We start from the raw sequence: 24178 nt of genomic DNA, 5'->3' as shown, positions 1-24178 counted from the left end.
CAGGGGCTCCCCAAGCTCTCAGAACCAGGACCTGAGGTAGTTAGTGTTCCTAATAACCCTTAGGTTATCTGTGTAGCCAGGGGCTCCCCAAGCTCCCAGAACCAGGACTGGAGGTGACTAATAGAGAAAATGACTTCTACAATATCTGTATGACCGAGACCAAACCAAATACTTCCCTAGGCCCTTAAGCTAATACAGGTAGCCTATCTCTAGAACACATCTTCTTGGAAGAAACATGCCTTGAGTTGAGTTTCAATATAATTATGCCCCCTTGTAAGCTGGAAATTCTATTACACTAGGAAATTTCCCCCCAAATTTACTATCTTTAAATGTGCTGGCAATAAACGTCCTGGCATCAGACTCTCTAGCTGAATGCATCCTGATGAAGTGGAGCTAAACAGAGATTTCATTCCCACCTCCTTGCAGTGCAGATCTTGCTGCCAGCCGTGATGCCTGCAGGGACCCCCACAGGTATATATACAGATTATCGATCCATAAATACGTCTATAGTTCCAAGTGAGTTATGTGATTTATTTGGATACCAGTACCTTCAACCATAAAATGGAAATCATATTTATTTTCAAGAGTCCTCGATTTCCATAGCAGCTCACTGTAAAGCACCCACTTCAGTGTCTGGCCAACAGTTCTCAAAAGTGCTAACAAAATTACCACTCATTATGTAAATGACTTGTACACCATACATCCCAAGGATTCTCTGAGTCCTGCAGAGAGGTGTCCCTCATTTTGTTAGTTGTGTAGCAATTTCCTCCAGAATGAAACATTTCTTCCTAAAGGAAAATGATTACAACTGTAGAATGTTCTAAATGGAGGTGAAACATTGCATCTCCAGTCAAGCTCACTGAAAACTAGGAAGTAAATGACTCGGGAGCTGCAGGAAGCTTGACTGGACTAGTTTCCCTGGGCCCCTCATTCCTCATGCCCACATAAACACTAATGATTGCTGAGAGACACTGTCAGACCAAGCAAGCTGCCTGGAAAGGACACTCTCCAGTCTGTCAAGCTGCCTGGAAGGTATGCAGTGTGCTTCTGGTGTCCAGGTTTTGTGAGCCATAACCCATGCTTAGTGTGTGAGGTCCTTCTGTCTGTGTGTTGCTTTTCTTGGATAATGAATAAAGAAACTGCCTTGGCCTGTTGATAGGGCAAAACTTAGGTAGGCAGGGATGAATGAACTGAATGCTGGGAGAAAGAAGGGTGGAGTCAGGAAGATGCCATGGATTCACGGCCGGAGATAGACGTGCTGAATCTTGCCGGTAAGCCACTGCCACATGGCGATACACAGATTAATAGAAATGGGTTAAATTAATATAAAAGTTAGCCAATAAAAAACTAGAGCTAATGGACCAAGCAGTGATTTAATTAATACAGTTTATGTGCGGTTATTTCAGGGCTAAGCTAGCCGGGTGGCAGGGACAAACAAGCAGGCCCTTCCTCCTACACATGCTGAGCTGAGTTTTTGGTGATGCAGCTACCTCTCAGTCATTCCTGCTCCTATAAATTAATCTCTCACCTAAGCAACCCCAGAAGGTTCCTTAGTTTAGCAGGCTTGACTTACATAGTAACCCTGTTGGTCTGTCACTGAGTCCGTGTCTGGGGAGAGCAAATGTTTCCGCATTTCCCCAAGAATAGTGTTGTGCAATCCTAGTCCACAGTCAGGTTAGTATTGCAGCTTATCTGTCACTAGGGTGTTAACAGAAAGCACTGTGACAAGGCAGTGCTCAGCTACAGTACTGAGCAGCCAACAAAGCCTCAATTACAAGAGGACAAACGTTCCAAGACTCCCTCATCCTTGGTCACAGATTGAACCACGGGCAGTGGTTCTCAGTCGGTAGCAATGAAGTTTTTGCTCTTCTTCCCCCTGTGCTATGCTATTGAAACACCTACTATGCCATAGCCTGCTCATTTCATCCCACAGCGTCAAGTATTCCTACCTACCCAGGAGTGATATCCCAGGTCACACAGTCAAGTCCCTGCCCTACAAGTCCATGCTGCAGACCCACAGTGCCTCTGACATGCCAGTATCCACTGCATACACAAAACCTTGAGATTCAGATTCCTGAATTCCTCTAGCAGAACCATAGATCAGCTCTAAAATGGCCCTTAAGGAACAATGTAGGGAATCCACTTACAGCTGAGGAACAAAGCTGTTCAACAAGATGCAGTAGCCTGACCTAGATCGCAAAGCTAATGAAATTGTTGCTTAGCCTGAAGGCCCAGCTTTCTGCCACTCTTTCTAAATTTCTTTATTAAATAAAATTAAAAAAAAATAATAACAATGCTTTATTTAAACCAGAACTGACACACAGGCAGCCCTTCAATTCCATCTGACAGTATATCTATGCTTAGTTGTAAAAACCAATTCAGAAGCAGTCTATCAAATGTGACCAGATAATTCAGCCCAAGAGGAAAATTACTTCAACATTTGCATTAGAACGAAAGACAACCCTTCTCTCTAGACCTTCCTACCTTTTCAGTGCAGAAAGACAGACAGACAGGTTACTCAGGAAGTTGTTTGGGGGCAGGGAGCTGTGTCTTCCCAAACTTGTCATTAATCAATTCTACTGTCCCATCTGTGTAGTGGAGACACTAGAATCAAGAATGGTCCCTGTCTTTATAGTGCGTATCAAAAAAAAAAAAAAAAGGAAAAAAGACTTGCAGCTGTCCCAAATGTCAAACCAAGCCCTTTAATTTGAGGTATTAGCAAAAAAATCTTCCATGTATTCCAGAACTCATCAGACGTGGAGGGAACACTCTGCAATATTTTCAAAGTGCTGAACAGATCCAAATGGGCAGATGGTGTTATTTAATGCAGATGTATTTGGTGTCACTTTGAATACATTTCCCTGGTACATACCGACACTGTAAACAGTAAAGCACTCATAAACAAATTCAGATCTAAAAACAGTTCTTAGACATGCTAGTTTAGCGGCCCTGACGTACTGAGAGGCAGGGGTAGTCTCTCGAGTCTACCAAATAACTTAAAGAGTTTAAAAGGTAAAATTATACATTTCTTAGTTTTAAAACCTTAACTCTCTACTACCCTACTCTAGCCATGCACCATCCCTACAGTAATACAGATTAAGTAGGATGGTGCAGTAAGAGCGGCGGGCAGCATTCCCAGCGCCCAGCTGCCCGCATGGTTAGCTTTACACCTGAAATAATTACACAGAAACTGTATTCTTTTAAACACTGCTTGGCCCATTAGTTCTAGCGTCTTACTGGCTAACTCTCACATCTCGATTAACCCATTTCTAATAATCTGTGTAGCACCACAAGGTGGTGTCTTATCGGGAAGGATCTTAACCTGCATCCATCTTGAAGAGGACAGCTATGGCAACTGCCTGACTCGGCTTTCTTTCTCCCAGAATTCTGTTCTGTCTACTCTACCCACCTATCAAAGGCCAAGCAGTTTCTTTATTAATTAACCAATGAAAGCAACAGATCTACCTAATTTTCTGTCCTATCAGGGCCAAGCAGTTTCTTTATTAATTAACCAATGAAAGCAACAGATAGATGACACTCCCACATCAGGATGGGAATTCAAACCATCAATAGGGTGTGGCATTTAGGAAGCCAAAGTTGAGTCTACCTAGTTAAGGGCAAACTCACTCTTTGTTGAAAGCTAGGATCAATTACCTTGGCTGGTTATCTGGATTCTCTGGGGCTTTTTCTAGAGTGTGGTCAGGTCAGGGAGAACCCAGTTAGCACTGGGAGGGCAAAGAGGACGCAGTGATGAAAACACTAGATGGAGAGGTGATAGTAGAATCATAAAGGTTTGGGGGGTTGTAGGAGTTTTTTGTTTGCTTTTGCTTATTTTAAAAAAGAAAGGCTCACACACATTTTTTTTTTTGATTTTTCGAGACAGGGTTTCTCTGTAGCTTTTGGTTCCTGTCCTGGCACTAGCTCTTTCTAGACCAGGCTGGCCTCGAACTCACAGAGATCCGACTGTCTCTGCCTCCCGAGTGCTGGGATTAAAGGCGTGCGCCACCACCACCCGGCACTCACACACATTTTTGAAAGGGAAAAGAAACCATGAAAAAATAAAATCTGAAGATGTAAAAGTATAAATGACCAAGAGACTTGATGCCAAGATCCCAGGAATCTTAGCCATCCTCCCTTGGCAGGAAGGTTACTGTGTATGTGAGTGCACACACGAGTATGCTTTGGGGGTGTGGAGATGGGATGTGTGTGTGTGTGTGTGTACACGTGTGTGCATTGTATGCCTGTGCGTGTGGGTGTACTCACTCATGTGTATACACATTATTTTCTTTAATTAGCAAGAGCAGATCACCTGAGCATATGAGATAAACCAAGACAACTGACGAGCACTGCCGTGATATCCATAACTATTTTTAATCTCCTTTGAATTCTTGTGTGTATTCTTCATCATACCCACAGACCCTTTCAAAACCCCGTCCACACAATTCCTCAAGACTGACAGTAACGGGAAAGAAAAAAGGAAGGGAGGATGGACTGGAGAGAGGGAGGAGTAGGAGGAAGGAAGGCAGGAAGGAAGGAAAAGAAAAAAGAGCAAGCAGCTCTCGTGTGTGCTGTGTTTATAAATACTGTACAGCTACTGTGTGGGGAAGGCCTCCCTCCTGCTTCCTACTGCTCAGCCAATCCCTCATCAGCCACCTGTTTCCCCGAACAGCTGTGGCAGCTCTGTGTGGAACCAACATTCATACCCGCCAACCCCCATTTTTGGGCACCTGCTGCAAAGACTAAGAGGCAGGAAGATGAGGTTTTCTTCAAGGTCAAAAGGCCCCCTACGTGTGTATGTACCCACTGGGTAGGATTTTCCACTGTAGCATTCATGAATGTGGCCTGGACATGAGGATCACTCCCCTGGGGCTAAAGAGTAGCCATGTACTAAGAATGGGAAGGATTTCCTGTAGCTCACACTGGGGTGGTACCTGTCTCCTAAGACTCTACATGTTCTGATTGAGGCAGGCCTCAGACTCCAAAACAGGCTCCCTGGATCATTCTGATTCAGCTAATTCATGCACTCACTGTATTATCTGTACCGTCAACCGCTAACCATGATGTTCAAGGAACAGAGAAGAAAGACACAAACATGGGGGCTGAAGAGATAGCTCAGTGGTTAAGAGCATTTGCCACTCTTGCAAAGGACCCAGGTTCGGTTCCCAGCACCCACATGGTGGCTCCCACCCATCTGTAACTCCAGTTCCAGGAACTTCAAGTCCTTCTTCTGGCTTCTGAAGGCACCAGGCACAAACATAGTAAACATAAATTTTGGGAACTATTTCCACTTTAGAAAGGAAGAGGACAATAAATGATTACAAAATAAAATACGGTAAGCTGTGCTAAGTGTTGGTCTGTGTTCTAAACTGGTCACATCGGACCTAATTTTCATGGCCAAATGGGAAAAGGAAAAAAAACTCTCTCCTCTTAAAAACACTGTAGTCTTCCACTCTACCGCAGGCCTCCTTTAGAGACCAGATTTTTCTTCTCTTTCCCATTCCCTCATTCATCTAATTGATATCTATTTGGTCCATTTCTGTGAGTCTGTGAAAATGAAAAATATCAACTTCTCTAACCTGCTGGGAGCCACCTTCCCAGGCAGCACTTTAGTGAAGGCATAATGGCATAGCAAAGCCACGGACAGTGCATGTGGTGATGTGGATGTGGGGGGGGGGGGATGCCCTCTCCCATCAACACCCGAGGCAAGTAGAACTGGCCCCAGGGCCCATGAGCTAGCCAGCTGTCCCTGCCTCCCATGAGCGTCAACACTCAGGGGGTGCTCATTGCTACAAGAGATGAACTAGCCAGGGTAATGCAGGAGAGTTCACCCCGGGGGTGAGGACAAGGGAAAGCTGGTGGGCTGATTAACCATGCAACTACCCAGGCCCAGAATCAGGGTTCTCTGTTGGCCCACCCCAATATCCACCCCATCTGTGATCTGCTGGAGCATGTGAAAGGACTGGTCCTGCAGACACAAAGTTGCGGGATCTCCATGACAGGGTAACAATAGGATGACCCAGAGGAGTTCCAGAGAGGGGCCATCGATAAAGTAGCAGAAACCAGAGGCCTCGAACCGAAGACTCTGCAATGAACACTTGCAAGGAAAGATAGTGGATAAAAGGATTTACTGCATGACTCACTGTGTCACACCACAGCTTCCATGATGAGATTGATTTTATTCTTCTTTTTTTTTTTCCTCTTAAATTTTATTTTATTTTATTTGGGGGAATGTTGCAAGGGCAGAGGGTGGATATGAAGGGATGGGGAAATGAATGGGATGGAGACGCATGGTGTGAAAGACACAAAAAATAAATAAAAAAGAAAGCTAAAAAAATTATGGAGAATGAAATCCTATTGTCATTCCACAGGGCTGAGCAACCCTTTCTGGATGTCTGGTCCTTAGGTGTGTTCTGGTTTGCACTGGGTGACTTCTGTGTGTTCTGGCTCTAGCCCTTCAGTTGTTCAGCTTGTCAGCTTACCAATCTGTGCTCTAATGGACACTGGAAAAGATAAATGGCGGTATCTATCTTCCTGTCTATCGCTAGTTTATCTTCTCCAGTTCTGCTGTGTCTAATTGTTCATCCAATCTAATGCTCTTCTTCACAGATCCTGGCTAGCATATATATGTCCACGTCCACTTGTGTGTGTGTGTGTGTGTGTGTGTGTGTGTGTGTGTGTGTGTGTGTGTGTGCGCACGCGCGCGCGCGTTTGCCTGGTCCATTTTCTTGGTGAACCCAAGACACCGTAAGTTGGTAGGGCTCAACAGGCCTCCTCTTCCTTTCATTGTCTGCAGGCTCCCCCGCAATCTGGGCCCCACAACATCTCTCATTCCGAATGTTAGAGCTGAGAGATAGGTTGCTTAATTCCTGACACAATCTGGCATCTATGTGCTACTCTGCGCAATTTAAAACCCCTCCTACTCGAGTGTCCCCAAGTCTTTTTCTTTTCACCGTGAGCTCCGAATTGTCATCATTCACTCTCTATGCATAACAGGTCATGTTCTTGAGATGAACTGTTGAAAGGGGACAGAATACGCACTTCATTTTGTTACTGTGAACAGGGGTAAAGGAGGACTTAGACAGATGAGATTTGAGCCTCGCTATTTACCTGCTCTATAGCCTTGGGCCAAATGACTTCATCTCTGTGTCTGTTTCCACTCAGCATACAAACACATGCGTGATACCCACATTTGCATTTTAATGAATACCAAGTGAAGCAATGCATGCGAGGTGCTTATTCAGTACCTGGTCCAATAGGAACTCAACTACTGTTTTTTTTTCTTTTTTTTTCTTTTTTTTTTTTTTAGTTTGTTCATTTGTTTTTGGTGTTTAACTGATTGAAAAGAACTTCTTAATTAAAATATGATCACCTCATTTCTCTCCAGCCCTTCTCTCCCCCAATCACTCTCACACCCACCTTGGTCTGCCCTGAATTCATGGCCTTTCATAGTTCACTGTCAGCACACACACAATCATAAATCTATGAAGAGAACTTGTTCAGTCCGGCTAGCATTATTTGTATGCATACAGTTTCAGGGCTGACCAGTTAGTGTTAGATAACAACTAGGGGGCTTGCCTGAGGAAGACTATTTCTCCCCCACTCAGCATCCCTCAGTTCCCTGTAATTCTTGGCTTAGGGGTGGAGGTTCCTTTCGCCCCTCATCAAAGAAACTTCTCTTTAAAACAGAGGACACCATTACAGGAAGCCATAACTGATCCAAAAGTACCATCAGGGGCCGTAACTGATCCAAAGGCAGAGAACACACCATCATGGGATGCTTACTCCAATTGATCCATTTGTAACACCTAAGGCTCAGCGAGCATCATGGAGGAGGGATCAGAAAGACTGCCAAGCTAGAGAACCAGGAAATCAATTGTGAGATTGTATCTTCTAGAAACAACAACCCATGATACCGCAACAACGTGGCTTCCAAAACAAGATCTGAGTAAGGACAGCACCAATAGACGCGGTTCATTTCTTACGACTGAATTCTGTGTTGTCTCTTCTGCCGCTCTCCAAAATGATGCTTCTTGTAATCCAACCCATGAACTAGTATTTTTAATTTACTTTTCTCCTTTTCTTTACTTTGTTACTTATTTTAACTTTTAAAAGTATGCCTAGTATGCTTTTTTACACCTTTCCATATATCATATATGTACATTATATATACATAAAGGCAGAGGGGCACATCTATACACAAGTTAATACGGATACAATGTGCCATGTATAAACTTCAATATCATATACAGCAATTTCTCTATCAATAATTTGAGGGGAAAAGGCAATTATTTTCTCTACATGTCCACCTTTCTATTTTAAAGCAAAAACAAAGCTCCAATATTTTCTCTTTGGAGCATTGCCTGGAGGAGCTGCTTGTGCAGACTGGACACACCTTGATAGCAGCTACAGAATGGAGCTGGCAGGCTCAGCGTATGAGGAAGAGTGCCTTTCATGGGGCAGGAGCCAGCCTATGCGGGGGAAAGCCCATGCCGGCCAGGCAGAGGCTCCATGAAGTCAAGCAGGAAGAGGCTGCCTGCATGGGAGTGGCCACAGGAACCCCAGAGAAGAGCAGGTGAGACACATAACAGGGCAAATTCACCACCAGTCTAAACTAGTCAGGAAAAGCTACCAGTCAGATATGTCTAGTCAAACATGTATCTATTTTTAAAGAAATTAAGGTAAAAGCAGATTTTGCCAATTTTTATTGTTGCTTTGTTTTTCGAGACAAGGATTCTCTGTAGCTTTTGGAGCCTGTCCTGGAACTCTCTCTGTAGACCAAGCTGGCCTCAGACTCAGAGATCTGCCTGTCCCTGCCTCCCGAGTGCTGGGATTAAAGGCGTGCGCCACCACGGCCCGGCTGTCTCACTCTCCAGTGGAAATAGAAGGCTTTTGTTTTTATCTGTCTTCTTAAATACTAAATGGCGTGGCGATTTCTGATCCTAGCATAGGAGTCTCAAGGGTCTCAGACAGCCAGCTTCCCAGGAGCAGCTCTGTACTCGGAGTGTGTGCCGGGCACCCATTGCTGAGGAAAGCAGCGAGCTGTCTCCCTGATGCCTGCAAGCAAACTGCTCGGCACTCCATGCACACAGCCATTTTGCAAAGCATCTAACTCTTTCCTTTTCCTGGAAATGCTCTCAGAAGAAAAAAACAGCGGCAAGCGTAGAATCCTCACCCCAAATCCATGTTAAAGCCAGCAGAGCTGAGTCCCTAGAGGCAGTGTGATAGACACCACAGTCAACCAACTCTAAGGAAGGAACATGGGGCGATCAATAGCTATTACTGCCACTACAGCTATGCCCTGAGAAAAGGCCAATATACTGTAGAAAGGCCATTCATATCCTTCCTATGTGACAGGTTTCTCTGTTCTAGATATTTCATCAGTCCTGAATGGTTTCTGCTTCCTACCATATAGCCCAGCAGTGACCATGCAGCTTCAGCAGCTGCATCCAAACACCGGAGAAGATGTGGCCACCCCGGGTCTGCAATAGCAGCAGAGAGGCCCAGGGAAATCCCTTTACTACGGGTTCTTCAACCAGCCCTGAGTCAGAGGACTGACAACCTTCGAGCTGACTAACCAGAAAGAAAGGAAACACCCTCCACCGAGACAATTAATTTACAGCCTGCAAAGCCCAAGCAAGAGCCTTCCGGAATGAAATGCAGAAAGGCCTGCAGGCAGCAGGCTGGAGGCAGCTGGCACTTAACTGGATGAGCAGTGAGGAAAGACAGGTGACTGCCGTGTAAGACAGCCTGGGTTCACTCCTGCTTCGCCCTTCGCCCGCTATGGAGCCCAAAGACAGTTACTGATGTGTCTGGCTTGAGGCACACAGAAAGGGCAGCAGCAATTGTGCTACTGAGCAGAGGAAAGGAAAAGCTGGACTCAGTGCCAGGCACAGCAAGCATCACGCAAGCAGGCTGGGTTCTCAACGGAACCTTCTGAGAACAGGAACGTGTGGACAAAACTGCCTTTTCCCCAGTCCAGCGCATTATTGGATTCAGTATAAATCATACCCGCCCTGAGTTTGCCTTCCCTATTTGTTTAATCAAAAGCATTTCAGGGCTATATCATAAAAGAATGTTAAAAATATATTATTTAAAGTGGGCCAGGTGGTGGTGGCACATGCCTTTAATCCCAGAACTCGGGAGGCAGAGATAGGCAGATCTACCTAGGAATTCAAAGCCAGCATGGTCTAGAAAACAAGTTCCAGAACAACCAGGCAAGCTTACTTTACCACAAAGAATCCCAAGAGTTCTTTTCTTTTATTGAGAAGTCTCAGATTTCCCATATGAAAATAGAAGGCTTGGGCCTAATGACCGGGAAGTCCTAGGAAGACCACAAGGTCCTAGAAAGTCCACATTGCTCGGGCCTTGTGCTCTTCCTCCTCAGTCACTGGGACGCTGGCCATGACTCTCTTTTTGCTGCTTTCCACTATTACCCATGACTTGTCTCCTGGCTATTGATAGCTCCCAGCAGGCTAAGATAATTCCCTCCCTAACCCTAAGTAGCAAGCACGCAGCCTCCTAAAGAAAAACCTTGCATTTAATCAATAAAATTGGAAGCTTTTGGAGTGATTCATTCTTACCCTTGTGCTGTTTAGCTGATTTCCCCCACTGCCGAGGTTTCCTAGCAATGCAGTTCCTACCGACTTTGTTCAACCAATTCATTCACCATTTTTCTCTGCCCTAAGTCAACATTTAGAGATTGACAAATTATTTTTCTCCTTGTCCTAGTCAGATTTAAACTATCTTCATGTAATTTTATTCTCTTTTTGTTGATGTTCTGGGTTACCCTACAAGCTCAGTTAAATTCTTGCAGCTGGTGAGCCCTCAGCACAGCGGTTTTCAGATTTTCAGGTCTCATGTTTTGTTAAAATCTCCTCAGTCTACAATCACGTTACCAAGGCTGGAAATGCATGTGGGTTTCTACAATATCTCTGCTGAGTAAAATAACACCATCCATAGTCACTATTATTTCACAAGAGAATTTTAACATTAAAAACCAGGAGGAAGTAATGTTAGAATAAGATACAGTTCCTGGGTAGAATAATTAATAACCAACCTCATGGCTTTATGAGCAAGGCTCCATAGCAGCGTCCTGACTTCTCTCAACTTTCCTGTACAGAGATGAGATGTCAGAAATGCATGTGTGGGCCATGGATGCTTAAGAGACAGGCAGGGGGCTACACACTACAGCACCTGCCGTTTATGGATGAGTTTTAGGAGATGGCTGCTTGTCTCGGGCTGGCGTTTGCACCCAGATTTGGGCTTTCTCCATAGAGTTCTATCTTGGGGTGGCACCTGCTGATTTTCTTAATATCCCGACTCCATAAAGCCAACTTTGCACATTTCACATAACCCATGTGATACAGACATAACAAGTTGAACCTAGATATGCTCTTATCTCAGGAGGATGCGCCCACACTGCCATTTTCTACTTCCACCTATGTGTAGAATCTGCCTTTCTCCATCTTATGTGCTCAGGCTTTTGAAATCTTTCATTATTCCAGGTAGATGCATTCTCTTTGCTCAATATGTTTGTACCCATCTTCCCTTAATTTTTTTCTACTGATAATTTATTTTTATTATTATTAACTCTGTAATCGTTTATGTGTGCCTATTTCTATAATAGTTAATAATAATATTATGCATAGTGAAAACACCTTTTTAAAGTCTCTCCCTTAAAGAATATTAAATTATGTGGGAATGGTCTCATTGAGTTTAGACAGTCCTATAATGTTCTCTAAAGTGAACTATATTAGGTAATAAGATCTTGCATATCTACAGCCATTAGAGAATTTAAGATAATGAAACTGTACAGGTGATTTTTTTTTAACTATTTGAGGGTTTTTTTAAGGAAGCAATAAAGAAATAAATGTAAACATTGAGAGAAAAGGAGATAAAGGGAGGAAAAGTTTAGGACTGCCACAATCCATGCCAACACATTTAAAAGCAATAAGCAATATTCCTGCTGATATTAAACCCAATAATCCATTATGATAAATACATGAAGAATGGTCTTAGTTGAACAGAGCCACTTTGATACATCTACCACTGAGCTGCAACCCCAGCATATTATACATGGTAGGACACTAAAATTTGTACTGGAAACATCTTCTCTTATTTTCCTTCATACAAAAGAAAGGATTGATGGTCACATATCCAGAGCATGTGACCTGGGTAGGACAAATCTTCTCTTCAGTCCTATGCAACACGTACACACGTGCAAGATGAACACTGAAAACGACCTGTGTATACTCTCCCAGATTCACTAACATACATGCTAATAAGTTTTTAGATCAGATTTCCATCACTTACCAAAATAAGCCCGGATATTAGTGAGGAAGTGCCTGTCAGGGCCACGTAGAACTTCGGTGTTAACGTGTTCAAAAACATGCTCACTGGGGAAAACAAAAAGGATAAAAGGGAGAAGAATTAGAAAGGCATGACTGTATCAGTAAAATTTGCTCTTTGTTTCTTAAGATTATGTGTGCATGTGTGTGTGTGTGTGTGCATGTGTGTCGCACGCATCTGTGTTTGTGTGTGCCTGTGTGTATGCGTGGTGTGTTTGGTCTACATGTATGTATGTGTACTACAAGCATGCAGTATCCAAGAAGGACAAAAGACATCCAAATCCCCAGAACTGCACTTACAGATGATAGTTGTAGCTGCCACGTGGGTGCTAGGAACTGAATCCCCACCCTCTGCGTGAACAATGAGTGCTCTTAACTACTGAGCCATCGCACTAACACCTAACTCATTGACTTTGATTCCTTGTGAAATCACTTGTTTCTGGTGACCAGAATGCCCAGAACCATAGCAAAGTCCAACTGGTACACTGATTCAGAAAAGCAGGTATCAGGTTATACCCTAAATGATAAAATACCTGCCAGAAAAAAAAATGAGCCTATTGGTACAGTAGTGGTCTGACTGTTAGGGGTGTATCCAATGGCTTTCTGGTTGGACTGAAGCCTGTTCCATAGAAAGGGATTTATGCCTAGTTATTTAAACCTGGTCAGAGGCCTTTGGCTGAGAAAGGCACAGGTCTTTGTTACCTACTGCTATCATTTTGCTCAATGGAAAATTCAAATTACCTTCTAAAATATTAACATTTGTGTCCATAGATTAGGGCTATTTTCAAACTGAGTCAGATAAATTTCTTTTTGCAGCAGATACCCAGCAATTCATACTCATAACCGGTCAATATGCTGGGAATAAAACCAGGGCTTCATGAATACGATGCACGTTTTCCACCACTGAATGTATGAAGGGGTCATGGAGAGCAGCTGAGGTTTGGCACTGAGAAAACACCAGGCGAGGCCATGGGTGAAGGTACAGCCTCAGTGGCAGTTGAAGGCCCAGGGCTGAAGGTGATGCAAAGAGGCTGAGACTTGGCATCATAAAGAAAGCCCACACTACTGGTGCAGCCCAGTTGCAGCAAGAGACCCCAGCATTTAGGAGGTGTCAGTACCATAGCCTGACCACCAAGAACAGCAGCAGCGGTGAAGAGGAAGCAGCAGGAGCTTAGAAGACAAACTGTGTGCTGCAGAAGGTGGAGTTAGAACAGAGACCACAGCCCTTTGGAGGAATGCAGAAGGTCCTGAAGGAATCCCGGATATGGAACATTTAGTTATTCACACAGAGTTTGGTTTTGCTCTGTTCAAAATTGTGACTGCACTCTGGTTCTTCCCTCTTGATGTAAGAAAGTGTTTAATTTAATTTTGATTTCACAGGAACCCACAGTAGAGAGATACTGAACTTTTAAGGGAGACTTGGGATTTTTAAAGAGACTGAACTTTTAATGTGTTTGAATTTATAAACATGTGGGACTTTTAAACTTATTCATGTTTCATATTGTGAGTTTTATATTAATATCTGATTGGGGAATAAATGAAAAAGAAAAGATTCTAATTGAAAAACGATGCACTTGTGTGTCAGGTTGACAAGGGATGAGTTGTGCTTGCTAGTTTTATGTCAACCTGCAATAAGTCATCTGAGAGAAGGGAACCTCAATTAAGAAAATGCCTCCCAAAGATCTGGATGGAAGCAAGCCTGTAGGGCATCTTCTTAATTAGTGACTGATGGATGAGGGACCAGCCCATTGTGTGTGGTGCCACCTTGGGCTGGTGGTCCTGGGTTCTATAAGAAAGCAGTTGAGCAAGCCATGAGGAGCAGGCCAGTAAGCAGCACCCCTCTATGGCATCTACATCAGTTTCTCTCTCCAGGTTCCTACCATGCTTGTTTTTGTACTGACTTCCTTTAGTGATGATGGTGTAGAAGCTGGATAAACCCTGTCCTCCCCAGGTTGCTCTGGTCATGGTGTTTCATCACAGCAATAGTGACCCTAAGATAGGCAGCAATGTAGACCTGAGGCAGTCACCAGCACAGTAGTTTGGGAAAATGAAAACCAACATGGGTATTTGGTAATGCTGGTTATTACAGGATGCCCAAAATGAATGATAAAGGAAAACCACTGCCCAGCAAGAGCTTCATTCTTGGCCATTCATAAATAACACATAACTCCTGTCTCTGCTGCCATTTAACATGCTGAGATGCAAGGCTCTGGAAATCCGCTAAAATTGCAGCTGAAGGGATGCTTTTTTAAAAAAAAATTTGGGAATAAAGTATATTTATAATATATCTGTAAATAGTCTTTTTTCTAGAGATATTTTGCTATAGAGCATTTGTATAACTACAAAACCAGTTTTCCATCCAGTCGGTTGAGCTGGGATTAAAGGCGGAGCAGGAGCACTTCTACTTCAGCTCCCGCTCCTCCCCTTCCCCCCTCTTGCCCTGGGCTCCTAGCCTCAGCTCTCAAGTACACAGGCCTCTGAAGAAACCCAATGGCACTTATCTTTGTGAGGGAGAAGCACGGAGATTTATTTTTAGACTCGTTCCTAAATCATTCTGTCTACTCTTCTTCTACCCTGATGTTGCCTTGGCAACTTCACAGGTAAACAGTTTCTGCCTTCCAGAGCAGCCAGTTCCATCAGAACACATTCTTCCCTTTCTCAGCTGTGACCCGAGAAGGTATTGTTGGAGCATGCTATATTAGTATGAACAATGCAGCATTAGGTCTTCATGTCACCTCCTCCCTTGCTAGAGAGAGGTCATCTGACACATTTTCCTGTCATCGGGCTCAAAGCCCCAGGACCCTAAGGACCAGTGGAGCAAGATCCCAGATGGTGAGTTCCTTCTGCTTACAAATGCACACTGCTAAAAATCTGCATCCTGATGGAAAACTAGAGAAAAACGTTCACACGTCATATTCTCGGCCATTTGTGCTAGCTTTGAATCTAAGTTTAAAGGTGATTTTTAAAAGTCAAATATAAATACAGCAGAAGTAATTTTCTGATGCCTTGTACTTTGTATCCTCCCCGTTATCCCCTTGCCCCGCGTGTGTGTGTGTGTGTGTGTGTGTGTGTGTGTGTGTGAGCGCATGTGCGCTATCTAAAGTACACATGCAAGATGAAGTGCACATCAGGTAGATCCAATGACTACCTCTTCAATAAGCCAAGAATATCCCAGATACTATGAGAGACAATGCCCAGAGAGCATGACATTGGCTATATAGCAGCTTTAAATTTAATCATTTTGGAGGAAGGAGAAGGGAGAAATAGAGTTATAGTATAACCTCAAAATTAAGAGAAAAACTTTTAAGAAAGAAATTGGAATAAAGACTTACCCTACCAAACTCCAAAGACACTTTTCTTTTTAAGGCAATTTTATATGCAAATAGTTTCAAAATGCATTGTGTGTACTTGACTTTTCCCTTCCATGGAATGCCTCTAACAAATTTCATTCTTTCAGTAGTAACTCTACCAACACAGACACAAACTGTGCCACTGTTAGCATGCAGTGACTTTTCCAGAAACTGACTTAATTCTTACGTCAACACTATTTCCCTCCAAAACTAAGTGATAGAAGTATTCTTCAAGCCTTTTCGCGTTCTTTTTACCATTTGGTGTGCCAATCCAGGAGTAACTATTATTTTCATTGTGTGCCTGCTCTAATGTGCTCTCTCTCCCCTAAGACGTGCTATTTAAAATCTGTTGTAAACTCAAAGGCAGATAATCAACTGCGGTTCAGCGAGCTATGTATGTCCAATGTGTATCAGGCACTGCATAAAGTTCTGATGACTCAAACGTGCTTGACATGTAATTCTTGTCCTTAAGGAACTGGGTACTTTTTTGAGAAGCAAACATTGAAACAATATAACAGTCTATTATGATTCCGAGAGCCACAGAGGTGCTCTTTCCTCAGCCCTGGCTGGAGCGGGAGACAATGTGCACCAACATGCTCCTTTGAGAAAGCCTCCAATAGTGCCCCAAAGGACATGCACTGGAAACATGCAAAGTAGGAGCTGTTGACTGACAGCCAAAATGAAGGGGTTCTTTGGTAATCTTTTGAGGCTCTGCTGTGTGTATTCTATGCATTGGCTTTTTTCCCCTCATTTAATGCCTGGAGTCTAATTGGAAAGGCTAGACTGCTGGGTTCTTGGCGAGCAGAGAATCACCGGCATGAGTGACACCTGTTGTCGTGGGCAACTGTGGTGAGTGATGTAAAAACACTCCCAGAATTCCTTGTGTTCACACTGGAGGGGACCTACAGTGTCAGCTGTGCAAAACGTTTTCTATCTTTTTGAGAGAAATTTTGGCACTGACTTCTCACTTATCCCTCCTTCACTGGAATTTACACAAAAAAAATATTGTAGAAACGTCTACGGTTAGGGTTTAGAAGAATGCATGCTGCAAAGTTGAATATAGGAATTTATTACCGAATGTGCCAGAGATAACTGCCTAACTGAAAGTTAACAATATTGGCAACAGTAATGTTCTATAGCAAATAACCTAAATATAAAATTCATAGCAATAACAAGAAAGGCAAGGAGGACATTAACAAGAGTAGAAAAAGACATCTGTACTTCCTGATAAATCTTCTACATTTATTAATATTAGCTAATTCATTTAGCTATATAAATGGGCCAAAGAAGCAACTGTAAGTCACAGGGTGGTAAACCCCAAATTTAATTCCAGGTTCAATTTCAATTTTTCTTTCTTTCTTCCTTCCCTCCCCTCCCTCCCTCTCTCTCTCTCTCTCTCTCTCTCTCTCTCTCTCTCTCTCTCTCTCCCCTCCCCCCTCTCTTTCTCTTTTCATTCTCTAAAAGTTCAGAAACTAACATACTTCTTTTTCCAAAGTCTGCTGGTAACTTGTTGTGTATGATCCAGACAACAATTGGTTCTCAACCTGTGGGTAGTGACCCCTATGGGGCCAAGTGACCCTTTCACAGAGTTTGCCTATGAACATCCGAAAACATAGAAATTTATATTAGGATTCACAACAGCAGCAAACCGTAACCCAAAGAACTATATTAAAGGATTACAGCATTAGAGTAACCATATTTTCTGTTTTGAATGTGTTTATTAAGTAATAAACTGGGAGGGAAGGCATTGGCAGAGACTGCTCATTTATTTCCCAGCCACCCAGAACTGAAATAATCACACTGAGACTATATTAATTGTAACACTGCTTGGTCAATGACTCTAGTATATTCCTAGCTAGCTCTTACATCTTAAATTAACCCATTTCCATTATCTGTGCATCATCATGAGGTAGTGGCCTACCAGTAAGGTTACAACACATCTGTCTCCTGCAGTGGCTACATGGTGTTCCACTGACTCCACCTTTTTCCCAGCATTCAGTTTAGTTTTCCTGCCTAGCTCTTTTCTGCCCTATCACAGGCCAAAACAACTTCTTTATTCATTAACAAATAAAAGCAACACATGAACAGAAGGACTTCCCACATGAGAAAGGGACAGAGAGAAAAACATTATCTAATTAGGTACTTAAGTTATCCATCAGAAACTCACTGATAAGCTCCCCAGTATAAAGAGTCCAGGCAGAGCCAACTGTCCCCACACAGGATGCTTTTGAGTAAAACCAATAACAGAAGGGTGAGTACCAACTCCAATAGAAGTGGACTGGGAAGTTGAGGCTGTCTACTGGACTTACTGGCTGAGTTTTATGTTGAGTTCATGCTGAACCTTCCCACTGCAGGCACATTTATAAGTGGGATCAAAGGGTAACATCTATGGAAGTGGTTCATCTTCTAGCTGTTCTCCAGGACACAATGTGCTCACTCTGGGACAGCATTACTGTTCTCTTCCCTCTATTACAGAATCCAGTCCATGCCCAGATGTCAGAGGATACAATGGACTGGGTCTACAATGGAGGCAGGGCAACCCCTCTTCCAGACCTGGCTTCTTTGTAAGACCCAACGGTTGTGACAATTTCCCAGTGTAATGTTGATTACAAGCTGTTGTAGCCATGTCCCTTTGACCCCTGAGTGTACAACCTTGGGAGAACAACCATGCAGGCTAGGACAGAATAGGCTTGGCACTTCATTATTAGTATACTTAGCTATACATTTGCACCAAATAGCCAATTTCTAGTCCAGAGGGCACCAAACACTATCTCTCCAGGTCTATGACTAGAAGTGAATCTCTAAGGGTAAATCATAAATGCAGCTTGCTTCACATAATTACTATGGATGAGAAGCAATGAAAATTGGAGCACTAATATTTTCAAATATCAACAAGCCAGTTTCTTTAAAAAAAAAAAAAACTGTAAAGGATGCATCTAAATACCAGATGCTCAGTACTGTCTCTGATAGACACGTTCCCAGTTCCTAAGGTGACATTTTTCATGTTCATCTCTATTCTTATTGTCTCAAATGGTGTTCAGTCACTGCTGTCCCTCACTGGGATATGATCTATTCATCTGTGACAAAGAACAAGTTGTGTATACTTAGGACATACAAATACCTGTAAAACCAAGGCAGTTATTTTAGAGATAGTTAAGCATTTGGCTAAAGCCCAATGTTAATGAAGCCACTACCACTAAGTCTGACTGTGGCAATTAACTTCATACCAAGAACGGTAGCACAAACTCAGAAGGGACCCATCTGAGCAGCAATATTAGGAATAGGTATTGCCATGGTGCATGGGGAGTAAAACACTGTATCACTATGACAGTAGCCCAAATCAAATCTTTTAAAATGGTAGATTGAATAGGGCTACACCAAATAAAATAATAATAATAATAATAATAATAATAATTAATAATAATAATCAACCAAAGTTTCCTTGTACAAAAAGAACTAAGCACTGGGCATTATATTAACTAAATAAAAATGTGCTACAAACTATTAAAATTAAAATAATACAGCTTGTACAGAAACAGATATTCAGACAAATAGAAGAGAATGGAGAACTGAGAAGTGAACCCACCTACCCAGAGCCAGCTGGTCTTCACCCGGGGTGCAAACAATATTCATCGAGAAAGGGTATTTTCAGTAAATGGCTGTGGTAAAACTGGCTGTTCAAATGTAAAGAATGAGACAAGACTCATCCCCTTCAGCTCTTACAAAAATCAACTGAAAACAGATTAAAGACTTACACATTGTGGCAATGTACTGTGATCAATGTAACTCTTACATCCTGAGAGAGTGGAACTCGTGATAGACTTCAAAGGCAGAGTTTATACTGAATTCTGAACTCAAAAGACGCTACCCTCACTCGTACTCAAGCTATCTGCCGGACCTGCCTCAAAAAGAACAATTTAACATCCGACCTCAGTTGCCTTGCCTTTCCCATGTAATCCACTTTTTTTTAAAGATAGATTTATTTATTTATTTACTTATTTATTTGTTTATTTATTTATTTATTATGTATGTCTGCATGCCAGAAGAGGGCACCCGATCTCATTATAGATGGCTGTGAGCCAGCATGTGGTTGCTGGGAGTTGAACTCAGAACCTCTGGAAGAGCAATCAGTGCTCTTAACAGCTGAGCCATCTCTCCAGCCCTGTAATCCACTTTTTAAGCTAAAGCATCACTGTAATCTTCAGTTATGTTTCTTCCATGCCCCTGGCCTGGAGTAATGCATGTGTGTTATGATAAGCATTTGCTGGAGATTCCAAATATAGGATGAAAGTAGTCTTAAAAACTGAATAGCCACCAGAATTGTTAAATCCTATATACAGATAGAGCTTGATAAGCAATGATGTTTGTAATAATATCTGTTATCTGGGGTCAGTTGGAGTCATCAAGTACTTAATTCCTTGTAAAATATCTTTAGATATTCCTACTCATTCCTACTCCATGTTGTACTTTCTGGGCCATTCAATACAAGCAAAGTCTCTTGTTGGGGACAGACACACAGGATCAGAACAGACCCAGGGAGAGATTCACAAGACAGCCTTCAGGCAGACCCAGAGCCAGACTTACACGGCAGACCGACAGGAGTAATGGAAAATACAGGGAAAGTGAAGTAAGGCAGTCAAATCTGGTTAAATCATACAACTGAAAAAGAAGATGAAGCAATATAAAAACCATAGATATTGATCCGTAACAGGAAAGGACGTAAGTGCAGAGACATCACATGACATGGTACAACTACTGGTTCAAACGTCTTCCAAAGAATGAAAAGCAAACAGACACAGAACATGTACGTGATTTAAAGGGTATTTTCCAGGCTTTATCATAGGCAAAAACAAGATTAGAAATGATGGGAATGTGCGACCGACCCACACCTGCAGAGAAACTCAAACAAGAACCTTGTTGCTATGAAGAAGTGTTCAGGAAAACTCCAGCTTGAAGGATGCTGGAGGAAAGTGTAGCTTTGTTTGCCTGTTGTTGTTTTAAATGTTTAAGATGTATATGTACACGAGTGTTCTGCCTGCGTGTATGTACGAGTACCATGTGCCTGGCTGGCACCTGTGTTTAGAAGAAGGCGTTGGGGCCTCTGGAACTGGAGTGGGTACTGAACCTGGGTCATCTAGAACAACGAGCGCTCCTGACAACTGAGCCCTGCCTGCAGCCCTGGAAACTGCATTTTAACCAACAGTTGTGTATGAGTTGATTGCCGTTCTCCCGTCACAGCATCAGCTACAAAGGGTGCTTTCTGTCTCCATGTGGTATTTCGCTCTTCCTTCTTCTCCAGCTCACACAGAGTGGGTGTGTGCCTGTCTCCTCTCCCACTTCCTCAGAGTTTCTGAGGAGTCACCCTATGAATGGCGCTGCATGACATAGAGAGACACACCCGGATGACAGAGGACAGGAGCGTACTATTCTAAAGCAGCCATCTGGGGGAGGAGGACAGCTGGAAATCAATTTTCTCCTATCAGATTTCATCAAAATAAGAACATAATGTATGTTTCTATCCCTACCATGCTAGAAAACATAATAGAGCCTGGTTATGTTCCTGAATTAAAAACCTTTTGTAAATGCAATTTCTAAAGGACTAAAAATGCCAATTACCCTACCATTTTGTTCCCTCTCACAAATGATGCTGTGGCAGCAACTGCTCATGGGAACTTCATGAAACATCCACGAATGAGTTAAATGTGTTCCATGCGTCTTCTTGATTTTAAAATCAATGAATTTAAACAAATGTCACTGTACCCTGTCTGCTTTGACAGGTCAGGAAAGTGAACTTCCGATCACGTGTTGTTCAAAGGCACACAGCTGGAAGGAGCAGGTCCAGCGATAACTGTAGACAAATTTACCCCTAAGGCTGAGTCCCAACCACTGTTCTGAGGGCTTCTCCATTGGACATTCCAAAGCAGGTCTTGTCCTAGGTGCACACAAACATTGCACACAAACACCTATGCTGAGATCATCCCTTTCCACCTGCCTGCCCTCACTGCCCAATCTCTCATTCACCAGGGCAACCACAGCTCTGACAGGCCTCCTAGGTGACACTTACAATGCCACCCTAACTGCCTTTCTGAGAACTCCTGCATTCCAGATTAAAGATCACTGACAAATGCAATGTATGGGGCACTAATGCCCACAGATTGTGTTATTATAGGTCTTTTTTTCCAAGGACTAGAAAAATCACCTAGTTTCTGACCTATACCAGAAACTGATTGCATAATATTAGAATGAAAAGTACAACTTATGCTGATGAATTATGAATCACAAATTTGAGCACTTGGATGTCTGTTTTTATATATTTGAGCCCTTGGGGTCTATTATCATTTAAATGACTATAGTGGATTAGTGTCCCTAATGACCAAGCAAAAACATGGTGGCTGGAACATGTTATTCAACAGCCCAGAATCAGAGAGGAAAAAAAAGAATAGTAGGAATTTTGTTGTCTTTTGAAATCTCAAAACCCATCCCCAGGGTCACACCTCCTCCAATAAAGCCACACCTTCCTAATCCTTCCCAAACAGTTCTACCAAGTGGAGACAAAGTATTCAAACATATGAGCCTATGGGGCCATGCTCTTTCAAACCACCACACTCTGTCATTATAAACATATGGCACCATAAGCATAACAAGCCATAGACAAGCTCAGTCTTCATCGGTTATCGCCAAACTAAAAACCCAGTCCACTGCCTATGTTAGTTAGCAAACGGAGTTTGATAAACACCACCACCCTATCATGTCTGGCTGCCTCTAGGCTAAAACAGAGAGGTTAAACCTGTGGTTCTCCACCTTCCTAATGCTACAATCCTTTAAAACAGTTCCTCAGGTTGCAGGGAGCCCCAACCACAAAATTATTTTCATTGCTATTTCATAACTGCAATTTTGCTACTGTGATGAGCTGAAATGTAAATATTTTTGGAGACAGAGGTTTGTCGAAAGAGTTGAGACCCACAGGTAGAGAGCTACAGAGTTAAAGAGTTGTGTATTACATATAAAGTATCCGCACCCTGACCTAGAGGCTCTTGTACTGAAGGCCTGATTCCCAGCTAAGTGACCATATAGGCACTGACTTTATGGCTGAGCTCTAAGGAGATAAGAACAGTTTTAGGAACTGAATCACTGAGAGTATCATTTGAGAAGTGTATCTTGCCATGGTTCCTATTTGCCAGGAAGTGAGCAACTCTGCCCTTCACACCTTACGCCATGATGTTTTGCTTCACCAAGTTCCAGAAACAAGGGAGTTGCTCCTATAACCGAGACGTCTGAAACCATGAGTTAAGTGAAGATTTTCTCCTTCTAAATTGCTTTTCTAAGGTTGTTTTTCTTTCTCTTTTTGTAACAAAGCTAAAAATGTTTGACATATGATGTGGGAGTGTCATATATCAATCTGTTGATTTCATTGGTTAAGCAATAAAGAAACTGCTTGGCCCTGATAGGTTAAAACATAGGTGGGAGGAGTAAACAGAACAGAATGCTGGGAGGAAGAGGAAGTGAGCTCAGAGAGATGCCATGCTCCCCTCTCCCGGGCAGACGCTGATAGCTCTGCTCTCTGAAGCAGACACAATGGAGCAAGCCGCCAGGTCAGACATGCTGAATCCTTCCCAGTAAGACCGGTGCTACACAAGTTTATTAGAGATGGGTTGATCGGGATATCAGAATTAGCCAGTAAGGGCTACAGCTAATGGGCCAAGCAGTATTTAAATGAATACAATTTGTGTGTTGTTATTTCGGGGCATAAGCTAGCCAGGCGGCCGGGGTGCTGGGGACGCAGCCCCGCCACTCCTATTACTACAGACATATGACCCTTTACCAAAATAATGTGCTGATTCCTGGTTTATATTAAGCAAACCAGGACTTCTCTGGTTTTTCCTACTATGTACCTGAGTGACAAAACAGACAGACAAACAAAACCTGTGTGACCTTAGGGGAGCTATGAGCAACAGTTTGAAAGCACAAAGTTAAGCATATATTGTCCCTTTAAGTCCTATTAGGAAATCACTCTATTCCAATTTCTCAATTGGACTTGTAACAGCCTTTGCTCATCAGAAATTCACTTGTAAGTCTAGCTTCACTTGCTTGTACTCAAGTGTTCTAGCTCATCCTTCCCCCAGCCTGCTTCACCCACTGAATACACCTAGACATCCCCCATAATCTTGTGGGTCCACTCGCTGTTTCCTCCCACTCTCCTTATCCATGTCATGAGTTCTGTTTGTCTAGTGAAAGTCGAACACAGTAAGTATTGAGTCTGAAAATACTTCTAAACTAAGTTTATCTCTTTATCATTTTAAAGAATACCAATTTCTTGGAGGAAAATTGCTATCTAGAAACAAATCTTAATGTTTTATACTTATAGTACTATATAGTCAGTACTATATATGCTATACATATACAGTACTAGTCAATATATGTGCTATACATATATAGTACTATATATGCTATACATATACAGCACTATATAGTCAGCATATA

General features: G+C 42.7%; 1 protein-coding gene across 3 annotated transcripts in view; it reads right to left on the bottom strand.

Moving 5' to 3' along the window:
• Positions 1-24178, bottom strand: part of St7 (suppression of tumorigenicity 7) — a 243518-nt gene that overhangs the window by 108224 nt on the left and 111116 nt on the right. For all 3 annotated transcript variants that reach the window (XM_026787534.1, XM_026787535.1, XM_005363756.3), the window contains exon 2: positions 12313-12395. In XM_026787534.1, the coding sequence (XP_026643335.1) occupies positions 12313-12395 (83 nt within the window). The remainder of the gene's footprint in view (positions 1-12312; positions 12396-24178) is intronic.

This window comes from Microtus ochrogaster, linkage group LG10 (genome assembly GCF_000317375.1).
Source record: "Microtus ochrogaster isolate Prairie Vole_2 linkage group LG10, MicOch1.0, whole genome shotgun sequence".
NCBI classification, from domain to species: Eukaryota; Metazoa; Chordata; class Mammalia; order Rodentia; family Cricetidae; genus Microtus; species Microtus ochrogaster.
This window is presented reverse-complemented; position numbering and strand designations above follow the sequence as displayed.